This window comes from Ambystoma mexicanum, chromosome 3p, assembly GCF_040938575.1.
Source record: "Ambystoma mexicanum isolate Mex_15411 chromosome 3p, UKY_AmexF1_1, whole genome shotgun sequence".
In the NCBI taxonomy this organism is placed as follows: Eukaryota; Metazoa; Chordata; class Amphibia; order Caudata; family Ambystomatidae; genus Ambystoma; species Ambystoma mexicanum.
Window position 1 is genome coordinate 757,197,663 of NC_090925.1, and position 22,760 is coordinate 757,220,422.

General features: G+C 43.8%; 1 protein-coding gene across 1 annotated transcript in view; it reads left to right on the forward strand.

The window, feature by feature from the left end:
* LOC138580812 (integrin alpha-X-like) overlaps positions 1-22,760 on the forward strand; it is a 430,037-nt gene that overhangs the window by 297,405 nt on the left and 109,872 nt on the right. Inside the window, exons 16-17 of the mRNA XM_069651665.1 lie at positions 9,536-9,696; positions 13,772-13,923. Coding sequence (XP_069507766.1) covers positions 9,536-9,696; positions 13,772-13,923 — 313 coding nt within the window. The remainder of the gene's footprint in view (positions 1-9,535; positions 9,697-13,771; positions 13,924-22,760) is intronic.

A 22,760-nucleotide genomic window follows, 5' to 3' on the forward strand; every position in this document is an offset into this window, starting at 1 on the left:
TGGATATCATTTGTGATTGTAGGTCGAGCATTGCGATTTCCGTGCTATGTGCAGCACGGAAACCCGATTGCTGCACGTGCAGTATGTTGTTGGCTTCAACATGGGATTGCAGTGGTTTGTTGCTATTTTATCCATGATTTTCAGGATAAAATAGGTATTAGTAATCGGGCACATGTTGCCAGGGTCCTCAGGATCCAGACCCATTTTTTTAAGCAAAGGTGTGATGGTCACCTTTTTAATGTCTTGGGGTATCATGACGTCATGGAAGGAGGGATTGATTATTTCTGAGAGGACTGGGGCAAACAGTTCCTTGTTCTCTACAATTATTTTGGGAGAAATTAGATTTTCAGCACAGGAGGATGGTTTCATCTTAGACAACACCTTTACCATCTCTACTTCCGAGATTGGTTGGAAGTTGAAGTTCTCCAATTCATAAGGCTGCAATTCGGCATCGTTAGGTAGGTGTATCACCTTTGAGGTTTCTATAGCCTAAATGATGGACTCTCTGGCTTTTTGGATTTTGTCTGCAAATGCCTTTTTCACAAGTTCGCAGTCCTCCTCCGTTGGAGTATATGGAGGGCACAGGGCTTTAGGTTTCTCAACAGAGTTGAGAATATCAAAAAGCTTACTTGTCGAGTTAGGGGCAGCTTTGATCAACTCATTATAATGGTCCGCTTTGGCCTCTCTAATACCCCTTCTATATTTAGAGTTGGCACAGTTCCAACGTACTTTGTTATCTGGTGATGGATCCTTTTGCCAGATCCTTTCCAGTCGTCTTTTCTCAATTATGAGCTTGCATAGTGTGCTATTGAACCAACTCTGGTCATTGTTAGTCTTCCTGACCATTTTTGATTTAAGGGGAGCATACTGCTCCACCATATCAAGTATGTGGTTTGTGTAATGCTTCAACAGTTGGTCACAGGAGTCCCAGTTTGGAAACAGTCTGCTATTTTACGTAGGCATGGTTCCAGTCGATCTGGGCCTAGGCCTTTGAAATTTCTGCTTTTTGTCCTAATATGGGAGCTATGTCTTGGTGTTAGTATGTCCTGCAGATGTATTTCAAAGATAACTTTAAAATGATCAGCCCAGATACAAGGCTGGGTTGTTATGTTCTGGATATTAAGGTTCTGTGTAGCAATCCAGTCCAGCTGGTTTCCTTTCATTCTAGTGGGTTCGCTGTTCTGGACTAAGTAGTTAATGTTCTTCAGCGTCTTTTCAAGACGAATTGTTTCTTTGTCCAGAGGGTTTCCATGCCACCTATTAAGACCTTAGCCTTTGGAGGAAATGCTCTGGGTGAAGGGAATGGAGCCGGGATTGAGATCAAGGACTGTAGGGGAGGTTCTCCACTGTTCATTGTTCATAAACAAGAGAGGGGTGGCACTGATAATAGCCAGTAGGATTGGTTTTGTGGTGGATAAAGCACTCTTTGACCCCCGAGGGGTGTTACATTTTTGTAAGGGGTAAAATACAAGGGAGCACATAAAGTTAGGGTGGAGTTTCTGAAGGAGTTAAAAGGATTCCAAGAGTCAGGATAGGATCTGCTATGGTGAACTAAGCTATACCCGACTTTCGGAGCGCTTTAGGGTAAAGAATATTACCCAAGCCAAAGCAAGGTCAAAATGAATGCGTAAAATCGATTCAATGAAAAAAGGGCCACATGTAAGTGACTTCCCTTCTCACCGCCCTTAGCTCAGTTATGGCCCAGACTTGGCACGTCTGGAGGTAGTCATCAAAGGTACGATTTCCTGCCCTCGGTTCCCAGATGCACAGGCACTGCAGGTGCGGATTAAGGTCATGTATGGGACACTAGCCACTCCTCTGTACTAGAATGAAGAACAAAGAAAACACCAACGCAGCAGGCCTAAGGGCACTGAAAGGACAGCTGATTCAGTGCCTTCCAGTATATAGTCCTCCGCTGTTGATTCAAATGTTGCTCCCTCTCTCCTAGTCAGTGCGCTACGAAGCACTTCCCCCTGCTCACTGAGGCAGGAACTTGTATATTGTTTTATAGAAGAGCCAGGCGTAACAGAGGACATAAGTGGCGATGTGGGCAGTGACAGTCTAGGCAAAAGTATTGCGTAAGTTGCGTCAGGACAAGAGTCCGTGTCGGTGGCCAGTGGCTGTTGTTAGGGTTGCGGTGATAGTGGTGAGACCGAAGGAGGTGGTGGTGCCTCTGTAGGTGGATCTCGTCTTTCACTTAACAGTTTGCCCATTAATTCATCGGACACATGTAATTCTTTGGATGGATATATTTTGCATAAGTACAACTGAAAAGTTCTGTCTATCGCCCTATTACCCTCTTCTTGTTTCTTTTTGAGGCATTGGATTGCTACCTTGCACCAATCCCGAACTGCATCAAAAGTGACAGGTCTAGCCTTTTTATGCAATAATACTGACTCCAAATGTTGGATTCTTGCTAATTCAAAAGAACCGTTCTCGGGCCACTGTAAATCAGGTACATGTCTAGTCTGGCGGTGCCAAAGACTGTTAAAAACAATTTCTCCTAACCCGTATTTGATATACATTTCATAAGCGGAGGAACCATCAGACGGGGTAGGCTAACCATATTCTAATCAGCTGGGTTGTTTCCTACAACAACTTAGTCCTGCCCCACAAGTGCACATTTTACTAAAACCAGGCATTTCTAACCCAAAAAGCAGTATCTGACCTGGCAAAATATTTGCAAATATTTTTAACAACCAATTTGAAACAAGTTTACCAGATTCTAACAAAGTCAAATATCCCCCATCAAATGAAAAACAAAGTCTGTGTCTGGTGGTTTCCAAGTTGCAGCTACAACGTTTCAGGACCCTCTTCGAGATGATCACTGGGTGAGGAGGCTGACGTGGATCATGAGCAGCAGCTGCAAAAAATGTTGTCTCCTTTTGGCAGGGATCCCCAGTACTCAGTGGTCCCAACACTCGGTCACTCTGTCCTCGAAATCTGATGGATCATCCACGAAACTGGCCCTATCCAGGCAACATTTTGAGAGACCCTGTGTACATCTGTAAAGCAAATTAAACCATCAGACATGAAGAAAAGCAAATACAACGTTTTATTTTTACTCTTGAATGAGCTAAGGTTAAACCACGACCCGTATCGCAGGGAGAGCAGTGAAGTGAGCAATTTAAAGAAGAGAAATCTCCTCTTTTATACACATCGGTTCACCTAAGTTGTCAGTGGCTTAGACATTTTATGGTTTCCGGCTATGTACAGAGATTTTGCAAAACATACATCCGTCAACAGTTCTGTGATTGTACACCCTGATCTTACAAGATAGCAGGCAATTCCAAGACGAGGAGACGTTCCCACTCAACCTATCTTTGCTCATGCGACCGAAGGTTACTCTGCAGCTGGAGCTATAGTTTGTTTAAGATAAGCCTTTCCTGTCTGCTCACAGAACTGTTTCAAAGAATAAGGGGATTTTAGTTGGGAATCCTTCACAAAACATACAGGAGGTTTCAGACAGAAATCCTTGATACATATACAGCTCATGCATCTCATGCGATAAGCAACTGCAGATGGTAAGATGATTATCCTGTCCTGTCTCGTGTCCTTGGACATTGGCTATGTTGACGAAGTTTAAACAAACGTGCATTTTGCAGACACCAGCACGTTTTAGGAACAACATGTTTCTATGAAAGAAATTTGCTTCGTGCTTTAAGGCACAGCTCGCAAGAGTATATGAAGTCTGAATTGTGAACAAAATGGAGTAGTTTAAGGCTAACCTCAATGTTTACATTTTCACACTTTATTCTGCTTAGCTTTTCCACATGCTTGGTTCCTTTGTCAGATCTGTTTGAATCTAATGCTGATCTGCCGGAATTAATGCAGTACCCATCCTCTTATCCACAGTCAGGCAAGCGCTTCCACCCGGCTGACCAATGTGAAGATCTGCTCCATGCGTGCGTACCAGCAGTGGCCTAATTAGGGACCACTGAGGTTATTGTGTCATCGTGCAACCAGACACCCTGGCACCAGCAATGTGGATTGGGACGAGGCAGTCCCAACCCCCTTCCTGGATACCCACACGTTAACCTCAGGGACCCGTGAATGAAGCAGCTTTCGTGGGCAACTGGATGCCCAAATAAGAAAAGTTCTGGCAGGGAAGGGTAGGGGAGAGGTCAAAGTACAAAATGGCCAAAGGGACAGACAAAAGACCTTATGGCAGGGCAATGTTGGAAACTAGCCACAGTCAGGGGCCACACGTGATAAACGTGGTATGGCTTGGTAAAAAGTTACACAAATATAAGAAAAGCTACTGCTGCCACCAGTCTGTGCCAAGGCACATTGTACAACCACCAAAAATTCCTTACAGGGTGTCTAGAGCCAAACAACACAACGGCCCCATTGCGCAATAGTTTAAGGTACTTTACGCAATGATAAAATGTTACCAACAAGAGACAATAAAGTCAAAAGACTAAGAGAAACAACGTTTCTCAGTGCTGACAGCCTGAAGGATGTGCCAGTTTCCCTATAACAATGAGCAAAAGTCCAGTGGAGTGCAGCTGAAGGCTGTGCTCCACTGTAAAATGTCAGGTTAGGATACACAAACAAATGCAAAAAATGCAGGTGTGCATATACTATGGAGGAACAGTTGTTTTCAGAGAAATCTTTTCTAACACCGAACGACATCTTGGCGTATATAGATGATATTCATAACTCTCTCCCCACTTTTCTGTCTCAAATTGCAGTATTTGGGTACTTTTCGGGCCTAAAGATAAATGTGGATAAATCTTGCATTATGCCGATCAGAGCGGCAGACTCAATATTGGATACAGTCAAGGTGGTTCAGCGGGTGAAGGTAGAAACATATTTGAACAAAAATCTAGGGATCACCCTACCCAGAAAACTCACCAACATGATATCTACCAATTTTTACCCCATGTTAGAAACAATCAAAAGGGATCTTGTTCGGTCAGAGTCAACGATTTTGTCATGGTATGGGCGAATGACTGCTGTGGTAAAATCACATTGAACCGACTTTGAGGAGAATTTTTGCAGTTACTTTCCTTGGCAATTTATCTACAGCCTCCAAAAACACAATTTTAAAATGCTACATGGATGGCACAGAGATCCTCATAGGCTTTCTAAAATGTTTCAGCGGGTATCCCTGCTGTGTCCCAGGGAATGTGGTTTAAATGGTTCAAGGTTCCATATGTGGTGAAAAATGCCCAAAAATACAGATCTATTGTAGCGAACTCCTGAGTTGGATCAAGGACTTAACAGACAAAGAGTTTACAATGGACCCTCTCCAGATGTTATTAGGTTATTGCCCCCATGAACAGGGAAGAATTTAGGTTATCAAGGATGTTGGAAGCAATGTTAAGGGTGGGAAGAATAGTAGTTGCCCAGAAGTGGAAATCCCTAGAACTACCAACTAGGGCCACATGGGAACACAAGCACCGGTATATTTTTACAATGTAAAAATGTACTGCGATAGTCAAGATGAATAGGGCCAGGTGATAAGTAAGTGGGATCCTGGCACACCGAGTGGAGATTTGGCTGAAGCTCCAGAGGGCATCTAAAGATGAGATGGATATCTGTTTACCATTTGGGTCTAGGGGAGGCAGGAGTGGTGAGATGTGAACCTACAAGAAGGCAGACTTGAAGAGGGGCATGGTTAGGCAGATATGAAATGACAACATAGGCACATCTCACCCCATTAGGAGAGTGAGGAGGGGCTTAGCAAAACAAACGAGGGCGGTTTTGTTTTGAGAGGGAGGCACTGTCTTAGTGTCCTTATGCAAATATTTACTGGTGGGGTGACATCATTTGAGAGCTATCGTTTTTGTTTATTTTAAGGGGTTGGGGAGAAGGGACTGCGTTAAGACGGCTGTGACAAATGCTCTGATATTAATTGATTTATCCATTAATAAAAGTTACGATTAAGAATAAAAAGATATGTGTATCAGCAGGATGCTGGAGGGCTGACTCTAAAATTCCTTTTTTAATATTTGTGTTCAACAAAGCAATTTATTTAAAAAAAGTAATAGCATGGTGACAGGGTGGTTCATCTAGTACTTTCTGGGATTACCATATTCAATTTTATAATCCATTTAGATAAATATTTCCACAATAATAATAATTGATTATCAAGATGAACTTGCTGCTTTCTACCCAACTCCACGTCTCATGTGGAGTCCCTAAAGGCTCCATCCTCTCACCAATCCTTTAACCTTTAACTGGAGCCTCTGGGCACTCTCCACAAAGATCCCAAAATAGCTATCAACCAATACGCAGGCGATACTCAGTTGTACATGAGAGTAAATAGCACGCAGGACATCATTTGTCTCCACGATTATGCAGCCATCATCCAGTCCAGGATATTGACTTCCTACCTCAAACTAAACCCATCCAAGACTGAATTCATCCTTATCGGTCCACCCACTAAAAATTACTTGTCCAACAATAGCTCAATGATATGCACCTAGAAGGATTTGATCCACAACTCTCAGACTCAGAAAAATCCATAGGCTTCACCATTGACAGTCCTTCCAGAAACACATAGCCAAGAAGGCCCAAATTGCCTGGCTTAGAATTTCTACCCTTCGAAAAAATCGAACCCTTCATCCTGCTGTAGGACTTCCGGACCATAGTACAGGCCGTTGTCTCGCACATCGATAGGGGAAATGCTCTCCTGACAAGGCTGCCATCGGCTTAATTGGCTCCCCTAAAAGCAGTCCACCACACTGCAGCATGGAGCATGGAAATGTGTCTGAATTACCCCCATTTAATGCAAACTACGTTGGCTTCCACTGCAAGCCAGGATACTGTTCTTGTATCATCTACACAGCAGTCACAAGTAGAACACCAGCGTCCCTGGTGGCTAAGCTTCACATATCTGGTGGCACACACTCAACACGCAGCAACTAGACCAACTAGGTTGAATCACAACTCATCCGCAAAGAGAGAACCCGCAAACAATTCTTCTCGTGTCATGCACCCGCTCTCTGGAACTCGATTCCGGTGTTGGCTCGAAATGCCCCATAATTCTCCAATTTCACAAATCTCGCAAAACATGGCTCTTTTAACAACACCTGATCATGGACAAATTCCAGTGGACGCACACACCGAAGCACAGACATCACAGTACTTTGCTACTATTAAAAGATGCAGCCCATATGCGGGCTACCCACACTACGTACAGCACTCTGCTGCTCTCAAACTAGTTGCACGCTTTAAACAATAAAGCATTACAAAAAATTCTCTCAATTACCAAGACATTTCAACAGTGTATGTTCCCGCATATGATTTTCCAAAAAAGTCAATGTTCACTGCACAACATGCATCAGAGTACTTAATTACATGTATGTGCACCTGAATTTGCAATGTTATCTCATTTCTGAGGGTGCTGCCTATATTGCATTGCACAGGGTCAGATCAACAGGTTCACACAATAGCCACTGTTACAATTAAAGACCTTTCTGAAAATAATCTATGAAAAGTCTTGTCCTTGTAATGTAATGTAAGTGGTCCTGTACAGCACCTGTCTGCCCCTATTGGTGGCGTCACTGCACTTGGCTCTGTAAGAGAAAAGAGTGGTGGCGGTTCATTAGAGGGACAGTGGGAAAGGTAGATGTGAAACCTGTCGTGTTGATGGGTGCAGGCCGGACGTACACAGTTCCCGAATGCTAATATACTTTCTGTGGGTTTGGAGGAAGAGTCCTGGGAGTATGTTATCCATAGGCAGAGGCATTGCTGGGGGGTGGGGGTGTGAGGGGGCTTTATCCCCAGGTCTTTTGGTTGTAGCCCCGGATCGAAGCTCAGGGGCTACAACCAAAAGACTAGGTAACCTGAGTCCTGACATTCCTGGCATTAGTGTAGCCCTGGATCTTTTGCAGACCTAGAAACACCCTGTCTATAGGGAAGAGCCCAAGATGAGATAGACAGCAGCACTTTGGGTCTGTTTAGCCACTGATGTGAGAGCGTGTCACAGACTGAAGAGGCGAGCTTAATCACTGCTCGGTTACCGTTCATCTGATAACAGCTAGACCTGCGGTGGCCAACTGCGGGGGCGGGGTTGTGTGTGTAGTGTACGGTATTGGAGAACTTAGGCGGGAGTCGATTAGTCTGCATCCTTGCGCTCCTAACACCGGCCATTTGCAGAGAAGTCCCATTTATCTAGCTCCACCTAATGCCACTCCCATCCCTAGCTTTCTCCTTTTCTCTCGCTCTCTCTCTTTCTCTCTCTCTCGCTCTCTGTCTCTTTCTCTTTCTCATTGTTTCTCTCTACCCCTCAAATATATTTGTTGGCCGATGAGGGAAAGGGTCAGTGTGGACACTCTGACATTACCTCAACCTGCTAATGCTTATGCGAGGCAAGAATTAAGGTTCGTTTGAAGAAATGGCAGCTTAAAATGTGAGGGTCCCAGTCACCCATTTCACCTTCCTTTGTATGCTGATTAGCAGACTCAGAGATGCCTCAAAAAACGTACTCTAATATGCCCAGGTGCTCTGCTCAGTGGCCTGCTGGGTATTTGGCCCATCGAGGGCAGAGCTCGTTGAGGCACGGCAAGGCGTTTCTCAGGTGTTCATCAGGGGATTAGTTCAGTGAAGGGGCCGGAACCCCTGCTCATTTTGGCCCACAGGCCTACCCTGCTGCCTCTCACAAGCCCCACACTCTTCTCACACAGTCCAAAATGACACCCCCTCCCTGATACCACAGCCACAACTCACCAGGTTTTGACGCAGCTCCAGGTTTCTGCATTACAGTGAGGCTGAAACCCCACAGAGGATTCTATGCGATGAAAAAAGGAGCAAAAAATAAATATGCATCACCTTGGCCTAAAAAAGGGCACGGGGAGGTAATACAGCTGCATGATGTTGAAGAGCAGTGTGTTTGTGGTGACATACAGGGGTTTTGGGGGTGAGGGATATGATGGACTTTCCAATAAGGCTGCAATCATGAGTACATTTGTACCAGAATTCTTGTTTTTTTTTTAGGACATACGGACAAGCATAGCTGTTCCCATAATGGAAAACCCCACAATCCCTTGAGATTTAAGCTGCTGTTGCCCTTGTTCTATATTCAAGGAAGCTATTTACTAGGACCTCTTCCAAGCTTGGGGATTTCATGGGGATTGCCAAGATGATGCCTACTTAGGGCTGACTCTAGTTGTAAAACCTTCCCATGTCTGTCCCTTTAACCCTGTTCTTGCCCTTCCTCTTGCGGTTGCCCCTCTCCTGTGACCGCCTCTTCTTGCCATGCCTCTGACCCCAGCAGCTACCCCTTGCTTCCCTTGCTTTTGACCCCTCTCCCACTGCTACTGCCATCCTCTTCCTGTTGTCCCCTCTCCCACCCTGCACTCGTCCCTCGGATCACTGATGTCACCCCATTCCACCCGCTTTGTCGCTTGCATCACCCTATTGCTGCTTTACCCCTGCTGCCATCTCTTCCGCATGCTCTTGCCCCATCCACTACCCCACATGTTGCCCTGCCTCTCACCCGGATGGTTGACACTTCTATGCGCGTTTTCCCACCGGCTCTCCTTCACTTCTCTAATGCCTAATTGCTTTCTCATTTCTTGGGCAGATCCAGACCCGTGATCCTGGTTTCGTCCAGCATGACCTTTGACCCACCGCTGCTCCCCCTGGACCGAGTGGAGTGCACGCGACGAGCACATGACCCTTTGCTGTCCGTGGGGAACGCCTCTATCTGCTTCACCGTCAGCAGGGTTAGCAGGGACCATTTAGGTAACGATGGGGGGAGAGGAGAGGGGCGGGGGGTTGCCCAGAGTGCCACAAATGAGCGGCGGCGTCTTGGGGCATCTTCACGCCATTGGTTGGCCTGGCAATCGCATGATCCCTGCCCGACCAATTTGGGGTATACATTGGAGACCTAGTGTGTGCAATCAAAGAGAGGAAGCTTCGTGCGGCTATGTCAAATTGCTTCAAATTGATTATTTATTTTAAATGGGACTTAATTCGTCATTGTAATAACAATATACAACGCTTTGTAATATCCTAAGGGTGCCTACTAGTAATTGATATCTAGTGGCTGGAGGGGCACGAAGGCAAGGATTATTTAATAAGGTCTAAGGTGCAGTGCAGCCATTATGTTTTTTTCCTTCGAATCCCCAACATCGCCAAGTTTCTTTTGTTCTTGTTTTTAGAGCAATGCTGTGTGTTTACAAATTGTTCATGCCATTAACTCAGAGGAGTGTGTGTGTGTGTGCATGCATGCGTGTGTGCGCCCACGCCTGTATGTGTATGGAGAGTACGTTTCCAGAAGTGTTGTGCAGTTCCATTTTAGTTTCGACTACGCGCCACCTATAAGCCAAAACTATTGCATTAGAGTACAGATAGGGAGATACGCATATGAGTAAGAGCACCAAAGATTGTATGTGTTGTTTCATTATTTGCCCACCCATTGACTGCCCATGGCCAGACTAATACCTATGGCCATTCCCACCCAGTCCCTGCCCGTCCCCACCCAAAACACCTCCTCATGGGAACTCTTGGAGTCTAGCTTTATTCAAGCCTTACCTTCAAATTATGCACTCAGAATGCCTGACATTGTTTTTTCAAAGCAGTCTTGTTAGGGGCTCATGAGTTGGCCGGTGCAGTAACAATGTGTCGGTTCTAACGTATACCGGCACGTTACCGCACGGGCCAACTATGAGGTGTTGGAATGATCTCCAGCTAAGATCTGGAAGTCATTGGGCCTCATTACACGGTAGGCGGGAACCATGGCGCTATTAGCGCCATGGTTGCCGCCGGTATTTTACTGTGTCCGCCTTGGTGGATGGCGGAATTACCGCCCTACTCCAAGGTGAGCGGGGGCGGTAATTCCCCATTCACCAAGGTTCTTCCCCATTCCCATTTTTGCCCCCGTAGGGCATAATGGGAATGGGGAAGGTGCTAATTACGGTACCGCAAATTGCGGTACCGTAATTAGCTCCGAGGTCCCTTTGCGGCACCCTACTTTAACGGCTGGTAAAACCAGATGTTAAAGTCGGGTCCCGCAAGGGAACTCATAGTAAGGCGGTAGGGGTTTACCGGTACCGGTGCCCTTACCGGTACCGGTAAACCCCTACCGCCTACCGTGTAATGAGGCCCATTGTGCCACCTTACCGGCAAAAATCGCCAGTATTACAAGTGTCTGTAATATCAGGAAAATTCCCCATGCAGTCAGAATGGGGATTTACACCAGCTACCACCAGTCGTGATCTGGTGGAAACTCCACCGGACTGAGTGGCGGTATCTCTTTTGCCAGTATTCTGGTAGGTTTACCGTAAGAATACCGGCAAACTTGTAATGACCCCCACTGATTTAATTGGAGCTGTAAACACTCTACTGATGTAAGAAAAATGTCTTAACCAGATCTGACTTTGGCCACTCAATGAAGTCTTGTTAAAAACAAGCATTGGCAACGCCAACAGTTTTTGCTTGTGTATAAGTAGTAGGAATTTGCCAGGCACTGCTATTAGATGCTGGGGTGCTTGCACCTTTTTTGCAGCTACCACCATTAGTGGCCAGGTAGCACCACTGTGGCAGTGCCTGGCAAAATACTTGCCCATGCCGACACAAAAGCCCAAATTGATGGCATTGGCAATGCTTGTTTAAAAGAATTATCCAATCTGAAGGTGAAGTTTGTGTGATAGGTGCCTGCACCATATGTGCCCTTCACCCCACCCCAAACAACCAATGCATAATTTGCCCAAAGGGAAGCATTCAGAACTTGGAAGTGAGTCCTTGTTTTATATATTCATTAATCAATGGGTTGAATAAACTCATGATTAAATTATGGCCTCATAAAGATGCCCCCGGTCAGGTAAAAATGCCAGACAAATTGTTGGTTTTACCGGCACCAGCATTTTTGCCAGACTGGAGAAACCCGAATTTGCCGGTGGGGGCTCTGATCTACCGGCAGGCCCTTACCAGCAAAGAAATGCCAGAATCACTGACACCAGTATTACCAGTGCCGGTCATTCCTGTGGGAGTCCAAGGAATCGGAACTTACCGCCGTCTTTGCTGCCCGTAATATCCCATTAATACTGGGATATCAGGCGGCAGAGATGGTAGGGGCAGTTTGCTGCTATCCTGTCGGAATTACCGGTGCGATACCGGGAAATTTGAGTCATTTTCTCGACCTAAACGTGCTGAACGACCATACCGAGAATACATGGATGTGGTTGGTAGAACGAAGTAAATAGCGTTTGGCACACAGGGGAAAAGCGGGCTGGGGAAAGGGAGTAATGGTGGGGGGACAAGGTGGGCGGGGGCTAAGGAGTTAGAGGGGGTGGAGCATCCTGTCAAGGTAAGTCGAAAACACAAACCGTCCAAAGAAGTCGGAATCTGCTTATTTTCAGGTGGTCGCAAAAAAGAACAAGTAGTATTTCTGACCTACACAAGTGATCTAGCAGATTCTCTATGTCTGCCTTCAGGTTTCCTGTAGACCATTGTCGCCCCTATCTTCCCCAGGCTCCCTTTGTCCTTTTCACTACCATTTTCAAATCTGACTAACTGATTTACCCTCCACCTGGCCCTTATCTTGTGGGGTAGATACAATGCGTTGCCCATAATCCTTTAAACCCCACACAACCCAGGGGAGCACTTTTTCGCTTGACTTCGCTGAATGCCGGAGATCTGGGTAAGCTATGTTATCTAATGGGAGATGTTTAGAGCGCCTTGCCTGCCGTTGCTATGTCCTTGATGTTTTGGGGGCTATCTGGAGGTGTGATGGGGTATCCGGTAGACCTCAATCTGCTACCTCTTGCATTGTAGATTTGGTGCATTTCATGACAGACTACAGTTACAAATTAAGAGAAGATTGACACTTGAACCCCAAAACATGAAATGTTTTACTCTCTGTGGAGTGGGGGGTGGGCCAAGTGTTTGGCTTAGAAGGCAGGTTATTAGTGAATTGGATGACAAGGTATGGCTCAGTATTGAGTTAATGCTTTTACGAAAAAGTGAATTGTGCATTTGTACAATTGATTCTGCATCTAGGCACTCCAGGGCAACTGATTACAGTTGTGGGCTCTGCAGTAAAGGGGAGTAACTGTATGGTTTGTATGCATGAATATTTAATCATTAAAACCATTTAATTTGTAAATGCATTAAGGGAAATGTATATGTTGCCAGTCCTTCCATGTGGCTGGGCCAGTTCTGTGTGATTTTGTTGAAAAGATTTTCTTGAATTCAATTTAATCGAAGGTTTTGTTGTGGTAGATTTTGCCACAAATATATGCGGGGGAGACCACTGCAGCCTGCCCCCCCCAAAAGTCCACTACATTATTTATTCACCTAAACCCACCACCCAGATATATTTGCGGCAAAATTTGTTAAAATAAATTTGATGAAATTGGAATCGACTCTGCCGCTGCAAAACCTTCCTATCCTGCGGGGCCCACATCCCTCGGCACGTGTCATGAAATTGTAGCCCCCCCCAGCCACGACTAAGGTTGGCAGAATGATAAGAGACACCGAGAGGATCAGCGGGAGCTACATGCAAGGGATGAGAATAGGGGGCAGTGACGTGGGAACGCTAGAAGGTAGTTTACAAGAGATGGAAGACGGTTTATGGTGGAGCGCTCAAAATCAGTGACGGATGGATATGATTCGTGATCACATTTTCTTTGTATGTTCCTATAGGCACAACCACCATCTGCTGCTAGTGGTATGAGGCTATAACCAGATTTAATTTACTTAACATGATTGCCCCTATCTGGGGTAAGAGACAGGAGGGGTGAGGGCCACTGGCCATCTTTGTTAGAAGTTGCATACCATGTTATTCGCATTAACAGTGCTTTTCTCCCACTCATAGGGGACCCCAGCGTCCGGATAAACTACTCCCTACATGTGGATACCGGGCGAAGAGGGACCGCGCAGAGCCGTCTGATGATTGGGGTTGGAAATGAGGGCACCATAGAGTTGTCCTCGAGCGAGGCCTGTGACTGGAGGGATATTTGGGTCCCCGTAAGTTTTACTGATCCGCTCGATATTTAGCCCAAAATGAAGCAACTCAATTTCTGTAGACCTATAGTACGCTGTTAATGTAAGCTTGCTAGAGGACGCTAACCAAGCTGTTTAAGGTCACACTGCCAGGGTTATGAAAGGTGGTGCTGGAGATGACACTGCAAACCCTACGTTGGCCTCAACGATTGGAAGGTCAGACTAGTACTGTAAAATGTAGAGAACCTGTTTAGCAAGGCGATACTGCTAGAGTAATTTAGGCTCCTACTGGAGGGAGGAGACACTCTCTGGGTTATGCAGGCCACTGTTGTAGTAAGGTCACACATCTAGAGTGATGTAGGGCTGTGTTTAAGGGAGATTCCACTTCTCGGATCATGTAGGCCACTGCTTTAGGAAGGTCACACTTCTAAAGTAATATAGGTCTTGCTGTAGGACGGTCATTCTCGTATTGATATCTGTGATCAGTTGTAAGAAGGTCACACACCTAGGTTATTTTTTACAGCCCTGCTGTGAGAAAGTCACTCTGTTCGGGCCATTACGGTCACTGCTGTAAAGTCATACTGTTAACATAATGTAGACCACTGCTGTACAAGGACACACTTTGAGGACTATGTAGGTCTCTGCTGTAGGGCGATAACTCTGCTACTGTTATTTAGGTCACTGCTGTAGGAAGAAGAGACTGCCAGGGTGATATAGGTTACCGTTGTAGGAAGGTCACATTGCTAGGGCTATTTGGGGCACTGCTGTAGGAAGGTGTCACTGCTGTTGTTATGTAGGCCATGTTAGAGAAAGAGCACACTGCTGAGGTCATGTAGAGCACTGCTATATGATGGTAACAGGGCTAAGCCTATGAAGGACTCTGCTGTAAGAAGGTCACACTGCTAACGTAATGTAGGTCTCGGCTGCAGGGCGGCCACCCTGATCGGGGTATGATGGTTCATGGTTGGAAAGGGACAGAGAAAAGACATGGTCACCAGAAAAAACATTGGTGGCCCTAATTTGCAAACCAAACTTCTGGACCTTTAACAACAAACTGTTTGAGTGGTACCTGGGAGCACCTTTATTGGGACAATGTTTGATACATGGTGCCTTGTAAATGAAATTGGACCAGTAACATTGATCAAACTGCCAGCTGCAGAGTGCACCAAGTAATTGGCTCCCCTTCCAAAAACGCTACTAAACTTATGTAAGTCTTGGCTGTATAAAGGTCATAGTTCTAGGGGGTTATAGGTTCCTGCCGTATGTGGTGAGATGTCATTGTTTTCAGCAAAAAGTACTCAAAGTCTATTCAATATGTCTATGACCATGTGAGCAGCCCTGCAGTGCCGTGGGTAACACAAAGGGAAGGGTGATAATACTTAAATGGAATCCCTGGAAACGCTAAGATAAGGGCCTGATAAGCACTGCTAGCCAACAGATGGTACTGTGCTCTACTGAAGTTGAACAGAAGAGCTGATGAAAAGCATCAACCAATAAGCGAAAAGATATGTCAGGAGTGTATGCTGCTGGAGAGGAGGGACTTGAAGAAGAAGCACATGCTCCTGAGGGAAAGTGTGGACACACCAAGCCACTGAAGGGTAAGCCAACCACTGGGACCAGGCGTCTCTCTGACAATGAGGCAAAAGAGGCAAAGTCCTCTATAAGAACTTAGGAAAGACAGGGAGAATGTGAGAAGAGAACCCATGAAATCCCTGTTCACCATGACACCCATGAGTATGTTAAACAGAAAAGAAATCTTCAGCTGCGTCACAGAACCTACAGTGAAGTTCCCAAGTGCATAACATCAAACAGTGACGAAAAGAGAAGCACAAAGTTGAGTCAACGAACCTCTAGTGATACTTTCAAGCTCACAACAAATACCAATAGGAATTGTAAGGTGAAGAGGCAAATTTTACTGAACCCTGGAAACTGGAGTGAAGTTTCCATCCACATAACAAACCATTGATAATTGGGAGAATAAGGGATTGATTTTGTTGCATCCTGGAACACCTAAGGAACATTTTGAAGCACACAAGGAAACACATGAGATTCGGAAAAGAAAACAAACTTGCTTGGGGGACCTTTGGGAAAATGTGTAAGAGCTCTAAGACAGTACATGGACATTATCCGAAAAGAAAGCAAGATGGTCTATACTCTGGAACTTGGATTGAGGTTCATCTCAAATATTAAGAGCAGTGGGGCAGAAGTTGTCTGCTGTGGCTTGTTAAGGCTTGTAGAATCCGTTTTGATCAATTTTCGCCATTGGAGGCGGTGACCGTAGACATAAAATAAAATGCTCATTTCCGTGCGGAGCGCTGCACAGAGAAGTGAGTCAGAAGTGGAATGTCAGCCTGTGCTGCATCCTGACACCAGCCTGCACATTGTTCAGAAGGAACTCTCAGATTCCATTATACTAGATGCTTCATTTGTTCGTCTGTGCAAAGAAATGGCAGCCCTTTTGACTACCATCAATAAAGTGTCATTTAATCATGTCTCCAACACAGACCCTAATCTGCGTGAGGTTTTTACTACTCCTGTGAACGCATTGCAGAGATCAAGAATGTGTTTTTGTCTAATGTTAACACCTTGGGATCACCTTCGGTCAAAGGCCTACATCTGGTATTAGAGTCTCTTCTTAGACTCTATGATAATATTAAAGACACTGTTTCCCAAAATATGGAGTTACTACACTCCATACTTCGAAAAACCAATAACAACATCGTGAATTTGAACAGGAGCAAAAATAGTGGAACACCTACAAGGGCCTTGATTTTAGAAACCACGTCCGGCGATGTACTCGTCCAGGCTATCAATCAATTGCAAGATCAACCTTGCCTCTTCCATCACGTTTAAATATGTCTCTGGGACTTGTTTACATCTCAAATGAGCGAGATATTGGTTGAGAGCGACAATGACAATTTACCAAATGATGTTTAGCTCAATGCTGTCCACGATTGCTTCCACGAGATGGCCCCAACAAGAGGGGTAAAAGGAAGAACAGTTCAAGAAAAAAAGTCAAAAAATCTTCAGAGCCTAAAGGGAAGAAGCAGGAAATCTTCACTGACATTTTTAAGATCGCTTCCAATGATAGAGGAGGCAATCAATTTAAATACTTTGATTCCTGCCGCCTATTTAGAGGAAGAAACATCATTATCACTTAATAATGCTAGAAAGTCAAAAAAGAAGAAGAATGTTTCTACAAAAATGTGACAGGTCAAAATTACCTCCTTCTTGATTTTTAACAAAGATGTTAAAGGGACCACTGGCAAAAAGTTGTCTTCCAAGTCAACTGTGGAAATGGAGGTGTCTTACGGTTATCCCGCAAATGCTGATAATAACTGTAGAATTGGATAAGAAGTAGATACTCCAGATACTACCTCACAGAACTTGGTAGACACAGGCACACTGACTTATCAGAGTCATACGTCCACTGACAATCACGACACTAACTATACGTCAAACTAACTATAACGTGGACATTATACAGCAATGTCAACTCAGTGAACCAATAGATTACGATCCCTGCATTATCAGCCTCAAGAACATAGTACAGATGAATGGTTCTTTCCAACTAAATTGTTCAAAACTGCTCACATTATTCAGAGAGATTCCAGCTCTTAGAGCTCTTCATATGGAAGACATTGATTTAATTGCTATCCAAACACGAGGAGTAACAAACTAGTTGTGTACTTCCATTCCAGATTGGTCACGAAACTGCTGTGGGTACTAGTTGGCGCAGTTAGACCCATGGGATTTAATGTCTTCCATTTTAAATATCAGGAGCAAATTGAGTCTTTCCTACACTTTTAGGAAGTTTTCAACAAAACTATGTTTACTAAGCCTGGCGACACCATCTATAACAAAATCTAACTGGTTACTTCTATATTTAACTCTTTTGGAGGGATTATACATGCTAGTAAGGCGCCAACTGATTGGGCGTGGCTTTTAAAAGAAATCTGCAAGAACATCATGCCCCCGGTCATCCAGTCTGATCTTTAACAATACTCAGATAAAGTTTCTCTCTTGGAATTGTTGCGGCTTCAACAATCTTTCTGTGCTGACTAATAGTTTACCTCCGTTCCAGGACCAGGACATTTACATTTTTCAAGAAACAATGTCAACATCTCAATTGTTAATAAATGGGTTCCAGGTTTTTTCCCAACATGCTATTAAGGGTGCAACAGGCTGACCCCAAGGGGGGCTTGAAAGCTCATGCCTGTTATATCAACTCAGCAGTATCACTACATATTATCCCCACCAAATATAACCCCGTATATATGGTCGTCTGGAACAGCCATAGGCAATATTTTTGGGGGGATAATTTTGGGGTTTTGGGGAGCAGCGGTTGCGGGGTCCCCCCCGTCCTTTAAAAATAATGCTGGGGTTTTGGGGGTGTCCCCCGCAGGTTCCATGCCTTAATATCGCAGCAAAAATATGCTGATATTTTTGTATGCCAATATTTTTGCTGGGATATTAACACATGGAACCAACTCAGCAACATCTGGAATTCTAGCATTAGGTCTTGAACTCGCAGATTGCAAGCACAAGGTTCTTATAGTAAATTTATACTTGAATCCTGCTACAAGACATATCAATGACTTTCAACAATCTCTGGCAGTGATCCTAGATAGCTGGTTGAATAATGGCAGAAAGGCGAACATACTAGGAGCTGGCGATTTCAACTCAGCTTGTGTCACAGATATAGCTTCCAATTGAAACCCAATATCGAAACCTTGTGCAAGATTATGGTGTGACTATTTTTCATACTGGGACATATGCACCTTACTACCAGAGGCATGGGGTGGTGATCAAAAGAGATTTAACTGATTTTGGTTTAGAAATTGATCACAGTCTTGGATAGACCACATCTTTGTCTCGGCTACCATCTCCCCAACTGCTCCAAAGTAAAAATTAACAGAATGGTGAAGAGTGACCATTTCCTTTTATACTTTACTACTTCACTTGGTAATTACAAAAATACGAGGTGTAAATGGCCTTCTTTATTAGAATTGAGCAAATGTGGTATTCAAGTGAGATGGAGCCGTTCCGTCTTGAACAAACCTACCTTACAAGTAGACAGATTATGTCTAAACCCTTTAAATGCAGGGTATTTTTATTGTATTTTTTTTGAGGAAACTATGGAAATCTCCCTAAAAAGATATTTAAAGAAGGGAATGCTCCTCACAAAGCAGATCCATGTCCATGTCTTTGATTCCACCTTGGTTTCTGCCAAGCAGCAGAAAACTAAGTAGTCGGGGCCTTGAAGATAGCATCTATATTATCCAAAAAAGAACATTTTGCAACAATATTGCAACAATTTAAAAAGGATGAAAATTCACTTGTTTATTAGGGACTGTCAAGTGATGGTTGAGCACTTACTAAAAATGATAGACAGGTAATTTCTGAGGGAGTTTGGGTCAAATATTACTCTACTACTTACGTTGATCCATCTAATACTGACCCTCCAATCCTCCCAGCTGAAATCTCCAGAGCTTTGCCCTGGTCTATAACTGACCTGGAAGAGATATGCTCTATTATACAAAAGCTCAAGGGCTATTGAGCACCGGGCCCTGACAACCTCCCCCTGATTAATTTAAAGAACAATCCTACATTGTGGTCCCAAATTCTTTCTACCCTTTTTTGAGAAATCCTAAGTACAGGCTCCTTGCCTACTTCTTTGCGACTGTCTTATATAGTTCCAATCTATAAGAAGGGCGATCAGTCTAATCAGTCCAGCTATAAACCGATCACCCTTTTAGACACAATGAGCAACATTTTTGCGTCTTTAATACCTAAGGAGTTGGAACTTAAACATCTTGTCACACAACCAAAGTTGGTTTCTGGAAAAGGGTTAGTACCTCCCTGAATGACATAACTTTGGCTCTTATGAGGGCCTTGGTTTCTGATGGCACTGTAGGGATGCTATGCATGACCTCACTCGATCTATCTAGTGCATTTTACAGAGTCATTTGCCAAAAATTGTGGTGGAAATTGGTAGATAAAGGGATCAGGATATCAAAAGAAGGTCATTTATCTCGAGACAGTCAAACTGCTGTTGGTTTAAGGCCGGAGTGTGTCTTGCCCCCTTTTTTATTCAACATCAACCTTTTAGACTAAGACTGATTTTGGGACAAAATTCATACATGATCTCATATAATTTGACTTACCCCCGATAGGTTTGCAGCAGACACTAAAAGCGTTTGCGTCTTATGCAGGAATTAACAATCTTTAAATCAATGGAGGGAAATCCAAGATTGTTATCTTTTCAAAAAAGCGAAAACCAAAGGTTAAGAGGTGGGTGGTTGGCAATGCATGTCTTGGGCTGTGCCTTTCTTCAAGATACCGGGACTTTAACCTGATGTACAAGGCCTCTATAAGAGTGGTGCAAGATTCCCTTAAAGCTAAGTCTTTCCCCCTTATCTCTCAATTGAAGCAAGTATGAGGGAGCTTGTGCTCCTTTTCCTTGATTCCTTTCCATAAAATGTATTTTGCCAAGGTTGTTCCCACTTTATTTTATGGGCTGGAAAGCTTTCTACCCGATATCTGTTATTTTTTTAATTCTTTGGCGGGAACTATTTGGAAATAGGCTTCATCAGTACCCAATTGTGTAATATGCCACAAATTTGGCTTCACTTCATTGGCAACCCGGATCCTGAGGGCAAAGATGCGATTGTTTCATAAAATCGTACTTCCTCCACCTAAATCGCTATTTGTTCCACTGAGCTCTCCTTCGAGGCAGAATACACTCCCATCTCTAACTTATTTTGGAACTCTAATTAAGAAGTATTTAAGTGATATTAGTATGGACAAGTCTTTCTTTTCAGAGAACCCTTCGATCGAAAAAAAATAAATGATTTGCGATAGGTGTGCTACAGTAGTCACATTGGGTACCTACTCTTATATACATAGTACAGTTATTTTCCCAGAGATAGAGTTCCCATTCCTAAATACATTTCTCTTTTTCCTTCTGCTAAAGTTTGTCATTTATATATGAAATTTAAACTCAATTTGCTACCAAAACAATGTGCCTGGGGCCCAGATCCTCGGCCACAGCTACATCTAGAATTCGTTGGTTATGTAAAAACCCAGAGAGTATAGAAACAATCAAGCATTTGGTACTTTCTTGTAAAGAAACATATCATGTGAAGAACATCTGTTTTGCTTTTTGCACAGAATTTCATACACTGGATGGAGACATCCTTTTAGGGTCTGATTGGATGATGGGCAATAGTATCTCAGGACTGCTGCATCTTAACAGATGTTATTAATAATTTTAGAAATGTTATGCGTCTAAACCTAATTCTGTAATATATCCTAATTTCTAAATTGTGTATTTTCATGTTTTATATATTAAGAATATCCACAATGAATTTTAATATGTTACACTAAATAAAATAAAATAAAATATTAAGAGAACATTCACTGATTTGGTAACCTGGAGGAAAGATTTACAAGTCTTTAATTATAATAAAAAGCACATCTTATTACGGAAAGAGACCGAGACGCTCTGTCTTCTGGATGTTGGCGATAGGCTCTGCTTGTACATTAGCAAGAACAGCCGCATTGCATTTTGGAACCTGGTATTAAGGCTTTAACGGATAGAGAAAGAGTAAAGGTTCACAAGTGTGGCACAGCAGGGCCTGGACTTTGCAAGAAAGAATGGACTTAACGTGAATGTTTCTAGGGACAGCAAATTATGAAATAGTGACCTCACCTGAATCCAAACAATTACATGATAAAGGTACCTAAATGTATCCCGAGTTGTGGTAAGGCTCTAATTCCCCATTTTGTTAAGAGCCCAAAGGAGCCTATTGGTCTTTTCGCAGCTGTAAACACCAGGCGGTAATGCGGCAAAAATTGGATTTTCCGGTAAATTTCCAGCTTTCCGCCTGAACTCAGGATTGGGTGGAGTGGTAATACGGCAGTAATAGCGGTACTGCTGCATTTTTGCTGCTCCGCAAACCCTTGATGAGGTCTTTTGTCAAAGGGACGTCATGGTTAAATAGCTCTAATAAAAACCTGTGAAATTCAGTGAAACAACTTTGTTAAAGGAACGTTATGGTTGCAGGGCAAAATCTAACAGCCAAAGAAATTCACCATTTATGGTAGGCTATGCAACCATAAATCGTGCCACCACCATGCACCGCTAAGACTAACACCCAGGACATCACAAATGGCATCATCGATGACATCACTTCGCCATAACATCTCTTTAACAAAGATTTTTCACTGAATTTCAATCGTTTTTATTACTAAATGTGTTTTATGATGTTCCATTCCTATATATATACGCTATTAATTGTAACATTCGATAGATTTTTGTCATCAAAATGGGCAGTACTTTGAATAGAATCGCTCTCCCGACAGTGTTCTGCAAGCTCCCAGCGCCTTTCACAGGGACAGGCCTTCCAGGTGCCTGCCGCTGTAAAATGCGATCCAAAAAATGCATTTTTATCCTGTTTGAGGAACAGTAATAAGTTATCTTTTTACATATAAGAAAGGACTATAACGCTCCTTTAACAAACATATTCTTTGCAGTGCATACTGATGTGCATCATTTTCAGAATCGCAGGCTGGGGATGCATCTCATGGTTGAGTCCCGACCATGACCCAGGCCCCACCAAACCACCCTTGTTATCTATTGCACATATCCTGTACCCTGGTCAATTGTCCTCTATACCCCCATAATGTGACCAATCAGACCCTCCAGTTTATAGCGATTTTGCGACCCCGCAAAATGCTGCGAAAACGGCCGTTTTGTGCAAAATGCTGCAAAAACGGCCGTTTGGGGCAAAAACAGCAACTTTAAAAAAAAATGTTTTTAACATTTTTTTTTAAGTCATCTGCAAAAATTACTGTTT